Source organism: Castor canadensis, chromosome 17 (assembly GCF_047511655.1).
Source record: "Castor canadensis chromosome 17, mCasCan1.hap1v2, whole genome shotgun sequence".
Lineage (NCBI taxonomy): Eukaryota > Metazoa > Chordata > Mammalia > Rodentia > Castoridae > Castor > Castor canadensis.
The window spans coordinates 2,044,882-2,057,955 of record NC_133402.1 but is presented as its reverse complement, the minus strand read 5'-3'; the positions used below and the strand labels follow the sequence as shown (position 1 = coordinate 2,057,955).

The window sequence follows — 13,074 nt, the reverse complement described above, 5'->3', positions numbered from 1 at the left end:
GACCCCCTTTCCACCTTCTCCCCCACCCTCAGCCTGCTTGCTCACCGAACCCTTGTTGTGCCTGGCCTGCGCTGGGCGCAAGGGTGGGAGGTGGTGGCAAGGTCCCTGTGTCAGTGTGGGGCGGGAGTAAGGGAAGTAAGCAAGTGTTCACATTCCAGGGCATAGGAGAGCCCAGGGTCCCATAGAAAAGGGCAAGAATCCCTGCACCAGACTCAGGAGAGAGGATAAAGCCTGCCCCCCTCCCCCAAGTTCCTGGTGCCCATCGACAAGGAAGGGAAGAGGCTGAGAGCGGTACTGACTCTCAGATTTCTCATGGCTTCTTTGTCCTCACAGGTTACTGTTTCTCACCTTGTTACTTTGTCCTCCTCCCCTGCACTGTGTTACTTTGTTACCTGTCCCCAGAACAGAGGTGCTCTTTCAGTGTTTGCCCTCAGGAGCACTTGGAAAGGATTGGTAAACTAAATCTAACAATGAGCAAGTCAGCTGCCAATCGTGTTACAGTCCTAACAGCACTCTGGGTTGTCTTTCAGTTCTACCTTGCTCTTTGTATCTTAATCACTCTCATTTATTCCAAGGCAAAGTGTACTTTTTGTTTTTATTTGTTTTGAGATGGGTCTTGCTATGTAGACCAGGCTATACTGGAACTTGAGGTTCTGCTGCCTCAACCTCCTGAATGCCAGGATTACAGGTGTTCACCACCACACCTGACTATATAGTATTTTCCTACTTTTCAGGAATCAGGTATTCTCTTGGCTGTAGCTGTAGGTGATGCTTCAGCCATGACTCACTGCCCCCATTGCAGTCAAGCCCTGAGGGCCAAGCTGGCATAATGGGCCACTCCTAGAGGATGTGAGATGTGCCCTTTTCCCACTGGGTTTCCAGAACTGAGAGAACTCAAAAAAGCCTGGGGACTTGGGAGCTCAGGGAAGTTTTTGGAAGAATTAGGTGGCAGTTGAAGGTCTGTTGGTGAATGAGAAAAAAAAACTCAGGGTGCAGAGGAACGAGTAAGGAAAACGAAGTAGAGTGGGGCGTGGTGGTGCAGGGCCTATAATCACTGCACTTGGGAGGCTAAGGCAGTCAAATCTCAAGTTCGAGGCCAGCCGAGGCTACATAGTGAGTTCAAAGTCAACCTGCGCTACATAGCGAGACCCTAACTCCAACACAAAAACAAAATTTAAAAAGCAGGCGAGAGAGACCTTCAGTAGAGGTCAAAAGGAGAACCGGATAGGATGGGTGAAGACCCAGGGAGGAGTCCATCACAAAAGGCACCACAGAGTAGTCACTTGGAAAAAGAACCAAGAGCCAGTTGGCATGGCACTAAGGTGTGGGCTGACACTGTTGTTTTGGATGAGGGGCTGTAAGGAGTGTGGGCAAGGCCTGTGGATGACACTTTCCTGACTGAAAAGAGGCAGAGAAAGGCATTGGCACTAGGGGATGGGGCTGAGGGACCATGGTGAGGGGCAGGGTGACTTCCACAGAGACAAACTATTTGATAAAGCACCTCTCAGAAGAGAAGACATCCTCCACGTGACAAAGGCATATACCATATCCTTCCTCAAGCAAAGCTGAAGCACTGACCTTTGCCCAGTGGTTCTTACACTGGAGCTGTGACTGAGTACCTGTTTTGGGGTTAATGACAACATGGCGTGCTGGTCCCTAACCCACCAGCTTCTGACACAGCAGGTCTACGGTGGAGCCCAAGAATTCACATTGCTTTTTCTTCCAAATTTTTAAATACTGAAAAACTGTGACTTAGGTTATTAAGTATTTTCTCCTACCTTCAGAAGAATAGCATCATCACAACCTGGGAAACCAGGTTTGAATTTAGAACTCATGGATTCTGTGAGGCTCCACTCTGGAATGTGGACTCACATGGGAAGCCAGCTCTAGCCATGGTCTGTGGTCACTCCTTCCATTTCTGGCTTCATCTTCCTCCCCAAGGGGACTGTGTACACCTGTGTGGACATGCCCATGTACTCACCCAAACCCTGCCCACAATTCTGCAACAGCAGCCAGCCTTACTGCACCTTGGGCCTTGGGATGCACATAGGTGGCATGACATATTAGGAAAGTACAATGAGGAAACAACCTGTCTGGGCAGGGGATTCTGGAGAATGGGGGGTCGCAGGCTTACCCTTCAGACTTCTTGTCCACCATCAGGGACATGGCCAGGGGGTGGCCCTCTAAAGCCAAAGGCTCAGGAAAAGCCCCTTGCACTGGAGCCAATGAGTAGCATGATCAATGGCAGGGTTCACGCAGCACCCCAAGCACAGAGCCAGCATTAGACAGCGTCATGACTGCTACTGTATCATCCCTAGGTCACTACTGTCTTTCAAAAAGAACACACAGCCATTCCTCTGAGGCTGCTTCCATAGCCAGGTCATGACCAGACTACAGGCTACCAGATGGGCCTCAGAGATGCTCCTGTCCAATCAGAAACAACTGGGTTCTCTACCAAGCCTCTGAAGCACTTGCCCCACTGCCTTGTGACTGTAATCAGTTCACTGAGCTGTGAGCTATCCCAGCACCTCTTTCAACCATGGCAGGTCATGCACACCTCACTAACCTGCACTAGGATCTTTATTACAGTAAGAACATGGAGAGGGAGGAGGTGAAGGAGGCTAAGAGGAAGGAGGTAAGGGAGGCTGAGAGGGAGGAGGTGAGGGATACTGAGCTGAATGGGATGAGGGAGGCTGAGAGAGAGGTGGTGAAGGAGGAAGTGAGGAAGGCCATAGAAGTGACGAGGGGCCAGCTGGCTCTGCTTGCACAGGGCTGGTGAGGTTCAGGAAGATGTCCTCTAGGGAGATCTGGTTGATTGAGTAGTCCTCCAACTTGGACTTCTTTTTGGCCTGTTCCATAATGCCAAACACCTGTTGAAGGGGACGGTGATTGCTGTGGACGGCCTTGTCCACAGGTGACGTGTCACACATGGGGAGGGTGGAGAGAGGGTCAGCCTCTGGGCTTATGTGAAGGCCTCCAAGATTTGGTCCCTCTCTCAGCCGCTCCACAGCACCTCCTAAGAAGTCAGTCCTGTGGAGCAGCTCAGCATTTGCTCTCAGGGTGGGAACAGCGTCACAGGCGCAGTGGCCTAGCTGGGCCCCTGATTTGCCATGTGAGCCTGAGCACATGCATCCTCTCTGGGTCTTCTCTCTGCTCCTTGAAGCCTGGGAGATCAGTTCCTCCCAGGGCCCTTCCAGCTCAAACATTTATGTTCTGTGAATCCACATGACATTGCCATGGAGACATCAGAGGACATAAGAACACCACTTCCACCCGCGAGGGACAGAGGGAGTCTTACCAGAAAGCCAGTGATATCAGAGGTGTTCTCACCTTCGCCCAGCCGAGGTCACGGCTGAGCAGATGGTAACGAACCATGCCTTGGTGCTCATCTTCCAGGATGCTGCCTGCACAAAAAGGGACTAGGTCCCCATGATGGTTGGGCTGGAAGGCTGGGGAGGGGAGCCTGGGCACATGGGACCATGATCCTATTCCAAGGACAAACTCTGGGCAGCAGCTGACAGAGGCGCAGGCAGGGGCCCAGGGCTACCCGTGGGGGCTGCCACAGCCAGCACACACCTGGGAAAGTCAGGTCCACAAATGCCTTGAACTCCTGCAGCGCCTCTTGCTGCCCTTCTCTGTGGACCTTGGCCTGCAGGGAGTAGCCACTGCCGAACTTGCTCTTGAGGTGCTGCGGGCTGCCCAGGCACTTGAACTGACCCTGCACCATGATGGCCAGCCGGGTGCACAAGGCCTCACACTCCTCCATGCTGGGGAGAGGGGGGTGGGCCTGAGACAAGGCTGATGCCCACCCTGGGTGTGAAAAGCTTGTGCAGACAGGAGGGTGTTGATGCCCAGATCAGGCCATTCCTGACTCCCATGCTCAGAGTGTGGCCCATGTGGAGAGCTCCTGGCCAACTCTGTGCCAGTTGCAGACAGGGTTTCTGCTCACCTGGCCCCTCCCCAGCCACCCATTCTGGCTCTTCCATCAACCCACAGGGTCCCCTGGCTCTACCTATGGGAGGTGATGACAATGGCCTTGCCAGACTCACGGGCCCGGGCCACAGTGTCCCAGAGCAGGCGCCGGGCCATGGGGTCCATGCCAGTGGATGGCTCATCCAGGAAGATGACCGCAGGCTCTCCAATGAGGGCAATGGCAGTGCTCAGCTTGCGCTTGTTACCACCGCTGGGGACAGAGGGGATGAAGGTGGGGACATGGAGAATGGCACCAATGGTCTCCAGTAGTGAATTCTGCTGGTCCAACACCCGCCTGCTTCCTTCTCTGTGTGAGAGGTGGGGCTTTTAAAGACATAGCCCCACCATCTTTGCCCAGGTTGAATTGCAACTTAGTGTGTCCACTGAGGGTCTGGACATTGAGGGTGAGTCAATGAGTCTCTCTGAGGAGTGTTGGAAGGAGTACTTCCCCATCTGAGAGCAAGGGTATAGAAACATTTTAGGTAACTTTTTTTTTTTTTGAGTCAGGGTCTCACTATGTAGCCCAGGCTGGCCTCAAACTCTGCCTCAGTCTCTCAAATGCTGAGATTACAGGTGTGGACCACCACGCCAGAAATTTTCTTTCTTTCCTTCTTTCTTTCTCTCTCCCTTTTTCTCTCTCTCCTTTCTCTCTTTCTTTCAACTCATACAGCATTTACTATTTGCAAGGCACCATTCTAACTTTGCAAATGTAAATTCATCTGATCTTCAAAATATGGACGAGAACATGCAAGGCTGCTTGACACTGAAGGCAACAGAGGCAGGAGGGGCAAGAACATTATCATCTGACCCTGGGTCTATTGGCTAGAGGGTCAAGGTACCGCTCTCCTTTCCAGTCCAGGTGACAGTACTGCCAGGTACCTCCAGGGGGGCTGTGCACAATGTGATGGGGAGGGGAGTTTTTGGATTTGGGCAGTGAGTGCCTAGCTTTGTTTAAGCTAACTGGAGATGGGGTTTTCTCACTGGCAACAGAAGCCTGAGGAGCACCTCAGAAGACACACTGGGTGAGGTAACTGTGGACTTGAAATGCAAACCTACCAAAGACAGGAAGTCTGTCATGAAGGAGAAGGAAGGTCTGTACTGTCGCACATGTGGTGCCATCTGCCTGTTTCAGTCATGGAAACTGCCTCTGGGTCAGCCCCATAATCTCCTCTGGAGCTCAGGAACAAAACTGACTGGTGCCTTGGGGTACCCAGGCTATTGACCCTTTCTATAAGGGACAGAGGCCACCTCCACACACCCCTCTCCAACAGTGGCATGGACTGTGCAGCTACCCCATGCTTGAGCTGATGCACTTGGCCCCTATGCTCCAGTACCGAGAAGAACCAGAATTCATCTTGTATCTGAAGGTGGAGAGGCTGAGGGAAGTCCCAAGTCTCACCTGTAGGTCTTTACCAGATTATCTGCATACATAAACATGACTAAGTCCTCAAGAAGCTGGTTCACACAGGTGTTGATGAGGCATTCGGGGATGCCCCGGATCCGGGCATACATGACCAGTACCTCTCGGCCCGTCATGAAATTTGGCAGTGCATCAAACTGAGGACAGTAACCGATCCACTGCCGCACCTGAGTCAGAACACAGCCCAAGACAGAGGCTTGTCAAAATGAAGCCTCCTTCTGCCAGGGTCCCCATTCTTCTAAGCAGTGCCTAGACCCCTGCCTTGGCCTTGCTCCAGTCCAGGCCTTGCCTGCACCCTGCCATGTGAACGGACATGCAGCATGAAAGGGCCATGAGTGGGATTATGATAATACTGGGGAGTCTGCCGGTGGTGTCTATAAAGAGGCTATTTCTGGCAGATGTGAAGAGTACTTGCTTTGCTCTTTTTTCTTTCCTACTGGCCTGAAACCTATGTACCTGGCACCTCCTTACTTTAGGGTAACCTTCAAACCGTTCATGTTTTATATTTCTTACATCATAAAGATCTTCCCAGGTCAGTGCATACAGACCTGCTCCCACTCTGGTTAACTGCTACTTACTCACCCAGAGAAAGTTTCTAGATTTTATTTAGCTGTTTGAAAAATGTAGGCACATTTGCATTATTTCCATTTTTTGCCATTATAAATTTGCATCTCATCACCTTGGTTTGTGCCCATGTTCAAGTGCTTTCCTACAGTAGATGCTGAAAATAGTGGGATACCATTTTTTAAAATAACTTAGCACAAGACCCTGAGTTTAAACCTCAGTACCACCAGAAAAAAAAAAAAAAAGGCCTACAGGAAGAAAATGAAGAATGTGACATTTGTTTTGTTTTGAGACAGTCTCACTATGTAACCTATACTAGCCTCAAACTCACTTCTGCTTCAGCCTCCCAAATGCTGAGATTATGGTGTGTTTTGCCATGCCCAGCTTGATATATGACATGTATTTTACACACTTTAGTTTGAAAGTTTGGAGTGAAATCCATACCCGTCACCTAGGGTGATTTACCTGGGGTGGCCAGGGAGCCCTATTCACTGCACAGTGGCATTTTGCATTAAGGACACCCTACACTGGAACCAAATAATTCTGAGCAACGAATGACTGACAGAAATGTAATGTGAACTCTCAAAAGGTACTTCTGATCTCTGAAAACCAGATTCTGATGAGAATGTAGTTTTTTTTTGTGCTGGGGTTTAAACTCAGGGCCTCACGCTTGCTAGGCAGGTGCTCTATCACTTGAGCCACTCCATCAGCCCTTTTTCGTGAAGGTTTTTTTTTTTTTTTTTTTTGAGATAGGGCCTCTCTAACTGTTTGCCCAGGACTGGCTTCGAACCATGATCCTCCTGGTCTGTGCCTCCTGAGTAGCTAGGATTACAGGTGTGAGCCACAGGCACCCATCAAGTTTTGTTTTGTTTTTTGTTTTTTCCTGATGCTGAGTAAGCACTCTGTGACTGAGCTGCACTTCCAGCCCTGGGAACGTGTTTTAGAGAATGCCAAAAATGTCTAAACATACTACAGACAAATGTTTAAAAATACTGACAAACAGAAGGCTCACAGAGGAAGAAAGCACAGATGTTAGCATTTTCTAATGAGATTAATAAGATATGAGATTTCTAGGTGAAAACAGAGAATTGAAGGAACAGGTTAAATATATTGAAGTCCATATCTCCAACTATGAATTTCACAAATGGCTAGGAGGGAATGTGCAGATGGGTTCCAGGAAGGCTGAAATTCAATTTCTTGCCTGCTGGGCAGGACGAAGGCTTATGGGCAGGATGCTTATAGGCAGATGCCATTTGATTTTATGTAATAAACAGATATAAAAGATTTATCATCTGAGTTTATGGAATAAGGTTCATACCTTCTTTTATATGAGCTGCAAATAAATGCTGTGGAATAGATGACTGATCTATAAGGCCGAGTGGAGGGCTGGTCAAGGACCACCTGCTTATCCTTTCTTTTCTTTTTCCTCCTTCCCTCACTCCTTTTCTTTCCTTTCTTTTTTTACTTTTCTTTCTTTTTTTTTTTTTTGGTAGGACTGGGGTCTGAACTCCAGGCTTTTCACATTTTGCAAAGAAGTGCTCTACCGCTTGAGCCGCACTTCCAGTCCATTTTGCTTTGGTTATTTTGGAGATGGGGGTCTCATGAGCTGTTTGCTGAGGCTAGCCTTTGCCGAGGCTAGCCTCAAACCACTATCCTCATGATCTCAGCCTCTCAAGTAGCTAGGGTTCACAGATGTGAGCCACTGGCACCTGGCTCCTTTCATTTTTTTTTTTTTAATGACACTTTCTTTTTCAATTTTTATGTTTTGGTGGGACTGGGGTTTGAACTCAAGGTTTCACACTTGCAAAGCAGGTGCTCTACCACTTGAGCCACAACTTCAGTCCCTTTTGTTGTGGCTATTTAGGAGACAGGGTTCATGAACAATTTGCCTGGGCTGGTCCCAAACCATGATCCTTCTGATCTCAACCTCCCAAGCAGGCGACCAGCTTCTTCATTCCTTTTTATAGCTAAATAATATCCCGTGGTATGCCAAGACCTCATGTTTATCTGTTAATGGACACTTGGGTTGTTTCCATTTTTGGATACTATGAATAATGCTTCTGTGAACATTCTTATACAAGTTTTTCTGTGGACTTAGGTTGCATTTGTGTTGTATTTGTTATATATCTATAACAGTTGTATTTGTTATATACCTATAAGTCATATGATAACTCCATGAACATTTTTTTTGTGGTCCCAGGATTTGAACTTGGGGTTTTGCACTTGCAAGGCAGGTGCTCTACTGTTTGAGCCATACCTTCAGACTTTATGAACATTTTAAGTATTCACTCTGATCATTTTAATATTTTAAGTGAAGTCTTTTGTCCACTAATGTTTAATATAACTATTGATGTATTCAGAGCTATCTACTTATTCTATATGTCCTATGTTCCCTTTTCTCTCTCAGTTCCTGTCTTCTGACATGCTTTTCATTTTTCTATTTTCTATTATTAGCTTTAGAAGTATATATATATTCTCATCCATTATTTGGTATGTTCCCATAGAGATAAAGCATGCATCTTTGGCCTAGAAATGGATAATATTAACTGTAACTTTATTTATAAACAAGGTAAGGACCTTAAAATGCTTTTACTTCATTTTTCTCTCTTGACTTAAAACCATTGTTGTCATATATTTTAATAATATATTTAAAACCTTATAATACATTATTATTTTAGGCTTGTTTAGTCAAAATTCATGCATTTACATTGAAAAAATATCTCTTCATTTTATTGTGTCTTTGAGCTTCTTCCCTTCTGAAATAATTTTCCTTCTGCCTGATTTACTCTTAATTATTCCACCCCCCCACACACATTGTTTTCTTGGCAGTACTGGGGATTGAACTCAAAAGGCAGGTGCTCTACCACTTGAGCCACAACCCAGTCTATTTTGCTTTAGTTATTTTTCAGGTGGGGTCTCCTGGTTTCATTTGCCCAGGCCATGCTGGGCTGGGCTTCTCTTACCTGTGCCTCCCCGTAGATGGGAATACAGGCAATGTTCTCCTTTTTTGTTGAGATGGGGTCTCACTAGCTTTTTGCCTGGGGTGGCCTAGGCGAAGAACCTCCCGATCTCCACCTCCTATAATTGTTTCCTGTGCCTTCATGTTCTGATGACAAACTCTCTCATTTTTGATTAACTGAAATTGTCTTTTTAAAAATGTCTCTTTATTTGTGGTTCTGGGGATCAAACCCAGAACTTCATGCATGCTAAGCAGACATTCTACTGCTAAGCTGTATCCCTGGACCCCAAGAATCTTCTTTCTTATGGTACAGTTTTATAGTGCATGTTATTCCAGGTAGGTTGTCTCCTATATCATGGCTATCTTCTGGCCTCCTGCTTCTGTTTGGAAGTCAGAATCCAGTCTGACCGCTGCTCTTATAAAGATGATCCACCTTTTATCTCTGGGTCTTTTGAAGATTTTCATTTTGTGTTTGTTTTCCAGAACTCTTACTATAATATTCCCAGGACAAATTTCTTTTAATTTATCCTCTTTAGGATTAGTAGGGCTTCCTTTATTTGTAATCTGATGCCTTTTATAATGTTTGAAGGTTTTAGCTATTAACTTCATATATTGCTTTGTCTCCCCTTCCTTCTGAACCTCTCTCTCTCTCTCTCTCTCTCTCTCTCTCTCTCTCTCTCTCTCTCTCTCTCTCTCTCTCTCTCTTCACACACACACACACTAAACCTTTTCACTGTACCCTTTATATATAGTGCACATATGGATGCACAGAAAGCTGTATGGGTATTGGTCACACAACTGTGGAAGGGGAAGTTCTGCAGTCTGAAGTACAGAACTAGAATTGGGCTGGATATACAGCTACTTGAGACATCAGCAAATGGATGGTATTAGGAGCTAGAGCAACAAAAAGGACCAGGTAGGAACAGTGTGTGAGAAAAATGAACTGTGAGTACAGTTCCTAGGAATACCACAACCTGATAGGCCAAGTGAAGACGAATGTCTGCTAAAGGAGCTGTAATCCCAGCACTTGGGAGGCAGAGGCAGGAGGATTGTGAGTTCCAGGCCAGTCTGGGCTACATACCAAGACCCTGTCTCAAAAGAAAAGAAAACTAAATTAAATAAAGCAAGATTTACCAAAGGAATCTGAGAAAGAACTGTTAGAGATTACAGTTAGGAGAAAGGGAGCTGTAGAATAAGTAAAAGCAGGTTCAGGTCTGAAGTTGGAAAAGGTCAGCCATTACAGAGTACTGTAGAGAAGTCAAGGAAGATACTGAAAATTAAGTTACCTCAACTAGGGTGACTGCAGTAGGAATGGATCCATGGAGAACATACTTGACAGTTACTCAGAAGGGAAACATCTATGTACTATGTCTGCCAATGGACATCTTGGGTGGTGCCTTGAACAGCAGGTGGATATGTGCCACTCACTGTCCAGAAAGCATGGGGAGAGGAAGGAAGACACGAGTGGTGGAGACACTTTTGGGGAGCCATTGAGATCGTGTTGAGTAAGCAGATCAATATCTGATCTGGAGCTCAGAGAAGCATCTACCATGCATATGTGGATTTGGGAGTCATGGATGAAACTGATACATGCTTTTCAGAGATCAAGTCCCATTCCAGGTCCCTGCCCCTGAATCCCATGTCAACCCACCAGGTTTGTTTCCAGGTCACACTCACCTTCTCTAGATCAGACTGGACACTGAGACTCTTGACAAAAGCATCCCCAGAGGTGATAGACTTCTCCCCAGTCAGCATTTTGAAAATCGAAGTCTTCCCTGCTCCATTGAGGCCAAGAAGGCCAAAGCATTCTTTTGCTTGAACGGTGAAGGACAGTTGGTTCACAGCCAACAAGGGTACCTTCTTAGTATAGAGCTGAGATACACAAGACAGAAGACACAGTGAGGATGTGGGCAGCCAGCAGTCAGAGCACTCCATCCTTGCAGGTTGGAGCTGCCCTCAGGGCTCAGGCTCAGACCTACATTCTGCTCTCAGCCACTGCTTCCAGCAGGGCTCAGTATGGTTTTCTTCTCCTCTTACAGAAGAACTTAGTTTTCTAAAATAAACCTTTTCCCCTTCTGTCCCTGAAGCAGCAAAATCCCTTTGATATTGCCTAAGGACTTTGTTTTTGTTTTAACCACCAGTAACTAAAGGGAAACAATATGACTACAAACCTGGGAGGAAATGTTACAAAGTTCCTGTGTGTTTAAAGGATCTCTCAAAATTTCTCCCTGGATCTATCAGTTAGGTTCGGGAGGCTGGGGTTGAACTTGAAAAAGCCGCTGGGCTCCTCCACAATTGTCTTCTAGCCCAGAAGAGGTCCAAATAGTCATGTCCTACCCTTCTAGCTTTTCTTGGTTCTTAGGGTGCATGACTCCTGTATCCCCTCCCCCATCTCCGGCCCTCCCCTATGAACCACAGAAGAAGCAGTGGAAGTCGGAGCTTTTGTCTCCCAGGGGGAAAAATGAACTCAGGTATGCTTCATTCTCAAAAACAGAAGCCTTGCTCTGAGTCTGTCTCTACTGGAAGCTCATGAATGGCTGTAGACAGTACTCAAGCCTATCAATGAACTGATTCCATGTGCAAAGGAGCCACAAGAAAAATGACCTTGGCTTTCTAAAGCCAAATCTGAGAGCCAGGTATGCTGCACATACCTGTAATCCCAGCACTCAGAAAGCTGAGGCAGGATGATTGCAAGTTCAAGGCCAGCCTGGGCTACATAACAAGACCCTGTCTCAAAAAAAAAAAAAAAAAACCCAGAAAGATAGATAGACAGATAGATAGGGATTGAGATCTGACTCATGCAATAGTGTGCCTGACTAGCAAGTGTGAAGTCCTGAGTTCAAACCCCAATAGCACCAAAAAATAAAAAGTTTGACTTTACCTTTGACATGTCTTTAACAACTAGTGGATTTTTCTTTTGCAACAATTCCAAGTTAGTCTCAATAATCTCTGCCTCCTCTTTTACATCTTGGTCTTTGGGCAATAATGTTACATTGGGGAGCACTGCCTACATCCCCAAGACAAGGACAGAAATGTAGCTGTTAATGAGAGTAGAAGGTAGAGACTGAAGGGAATCACAAGGACTAGATCCTCCTTGGGAAACCCTGAAGGTGTCCCACTGACATCCGGTCTCATGTGCGCACCACTGCCACAATCTCAGGAGCAACTGTGGGTATCCGGGACTAAACTCCTATTTACAAGATTGTGATGCGGTAAACATGCAAACTTCACATGGTGTCCACCTTGGAGGAGAACTAAGACTTAAAGCCCAGGGATGTCAAGCAAAGCCCATTTCCTGCAGAGTTCTCTGGTGGCCTTAGCTTCTGAAAGACATTCATACCAACAACTGATAGAACAGACCTGTGTCCTGTTGGCTCATAGATGACTGGGGAGGAGTCACAAGATGACTGGTTCTAGGAAGCCAGTGTCTTGTTTATATTCAACTGATAAGCTGACCCTTAAAGCACCTCAGGTGCTGACCAGAGTCACAGGGGCTGAACCAGATTCTTCCTCCCCGACTGGAGGTTGGTTCCTGGGTATGGGTTATCACCTCTTTGCCCTGAGATTGGACAAGATGGTCTCCGAGCTGCCTCGGATATTGAAAATCAAGGCAGCTATAGAACACAGAAGGAAGCTACAGTTTTAGGCTTTTGTCCTGTCCTTAGAGGACTTCCACTCTAACCTACTCACCAAATTTTGCTTTATGCTGAAGTCAGAAAGCCTGGCTTTCAGTATCCTGAAGACATTGGTTTCGATAAGGAAAAGCAGGAAGATGTACAGAGGTCCTGAGATAACCAGGGCTGTCAGGTACTTCCCCATCCCGAGGGACTCCCAGGCATAGATGTTCTTTTGGACTATATATCCTTCAGCTAGCATGGGATAAACAGATGTTATCACACTTTGGGTGATTTTCAAAGCCAGTTCTCACCTTTACATATAGTAGGTAAATTCCCATAATAACAACAAAAGCAGCATTATTGTCATCAATGCTATCGCTACATCCTTGCAAATGGTAAGTTTTGTTTTCCTTCCTATAACCAATGCTCTGTAAAAATAATGCAATAAAAGGCTTTTCTCATATTGCACATCATATATATGTGTGTGTGTATATATATGTATATATATAATTTTTGACAATGAAAAATAAAAGGACTGGGAA

The 13,074-nt window shown here is 46.4% G+C and overlaps 1 protein-coding gene across 1 annotated transcript in view; it reads right to left on the bottom strand.

Moving 5' to 3' along the window:
- Positions 1-2,610: 2,610 nt before the first annotated feature.
- Positions 2,611-13,074, bottom strand: part of LOC109692517 (ATP-binding cassette sub-family A member 17-like) — a 94,997-nt gene continuing 84,533 nt past the window's right edge. Inside the window, exons 24-31 of the mRNA XM_074059473.1 lie at positions 12,606-12,784; positions 11,797-11,922; positions 10,593-10,787; positions 5,372-5,559; positions 4,013-4,183; positions 3,577-3,767; positions 3,331-3,404; positions 2,611-2,870 (exon numbers count right to left, since the gene is read on the bottom strand). Of these exons, the coding sequence (XP_073915574.1) occupies positions 2,622-2,870; positions 3,331-3,404; positions 3,577-3,767; positions 4,013-4,183; positions 5,372-5,559; positions 10,593-10,787; positions 11,797-11,922; positions 12,606-12,784 (1,373 nt within the window). The 3' untranslated portion in view covers positions 2,611-2,621. The remainder of the gene's footprint in view (positions 2,871-3,330; positions 3,405-3,576; positions 3,768-4,012; positions 4,184-5,371; positions 5,560-10,592; positions 10,788-11,796; positions 11,923-12,605; positions 12,785-13,074) is intronic.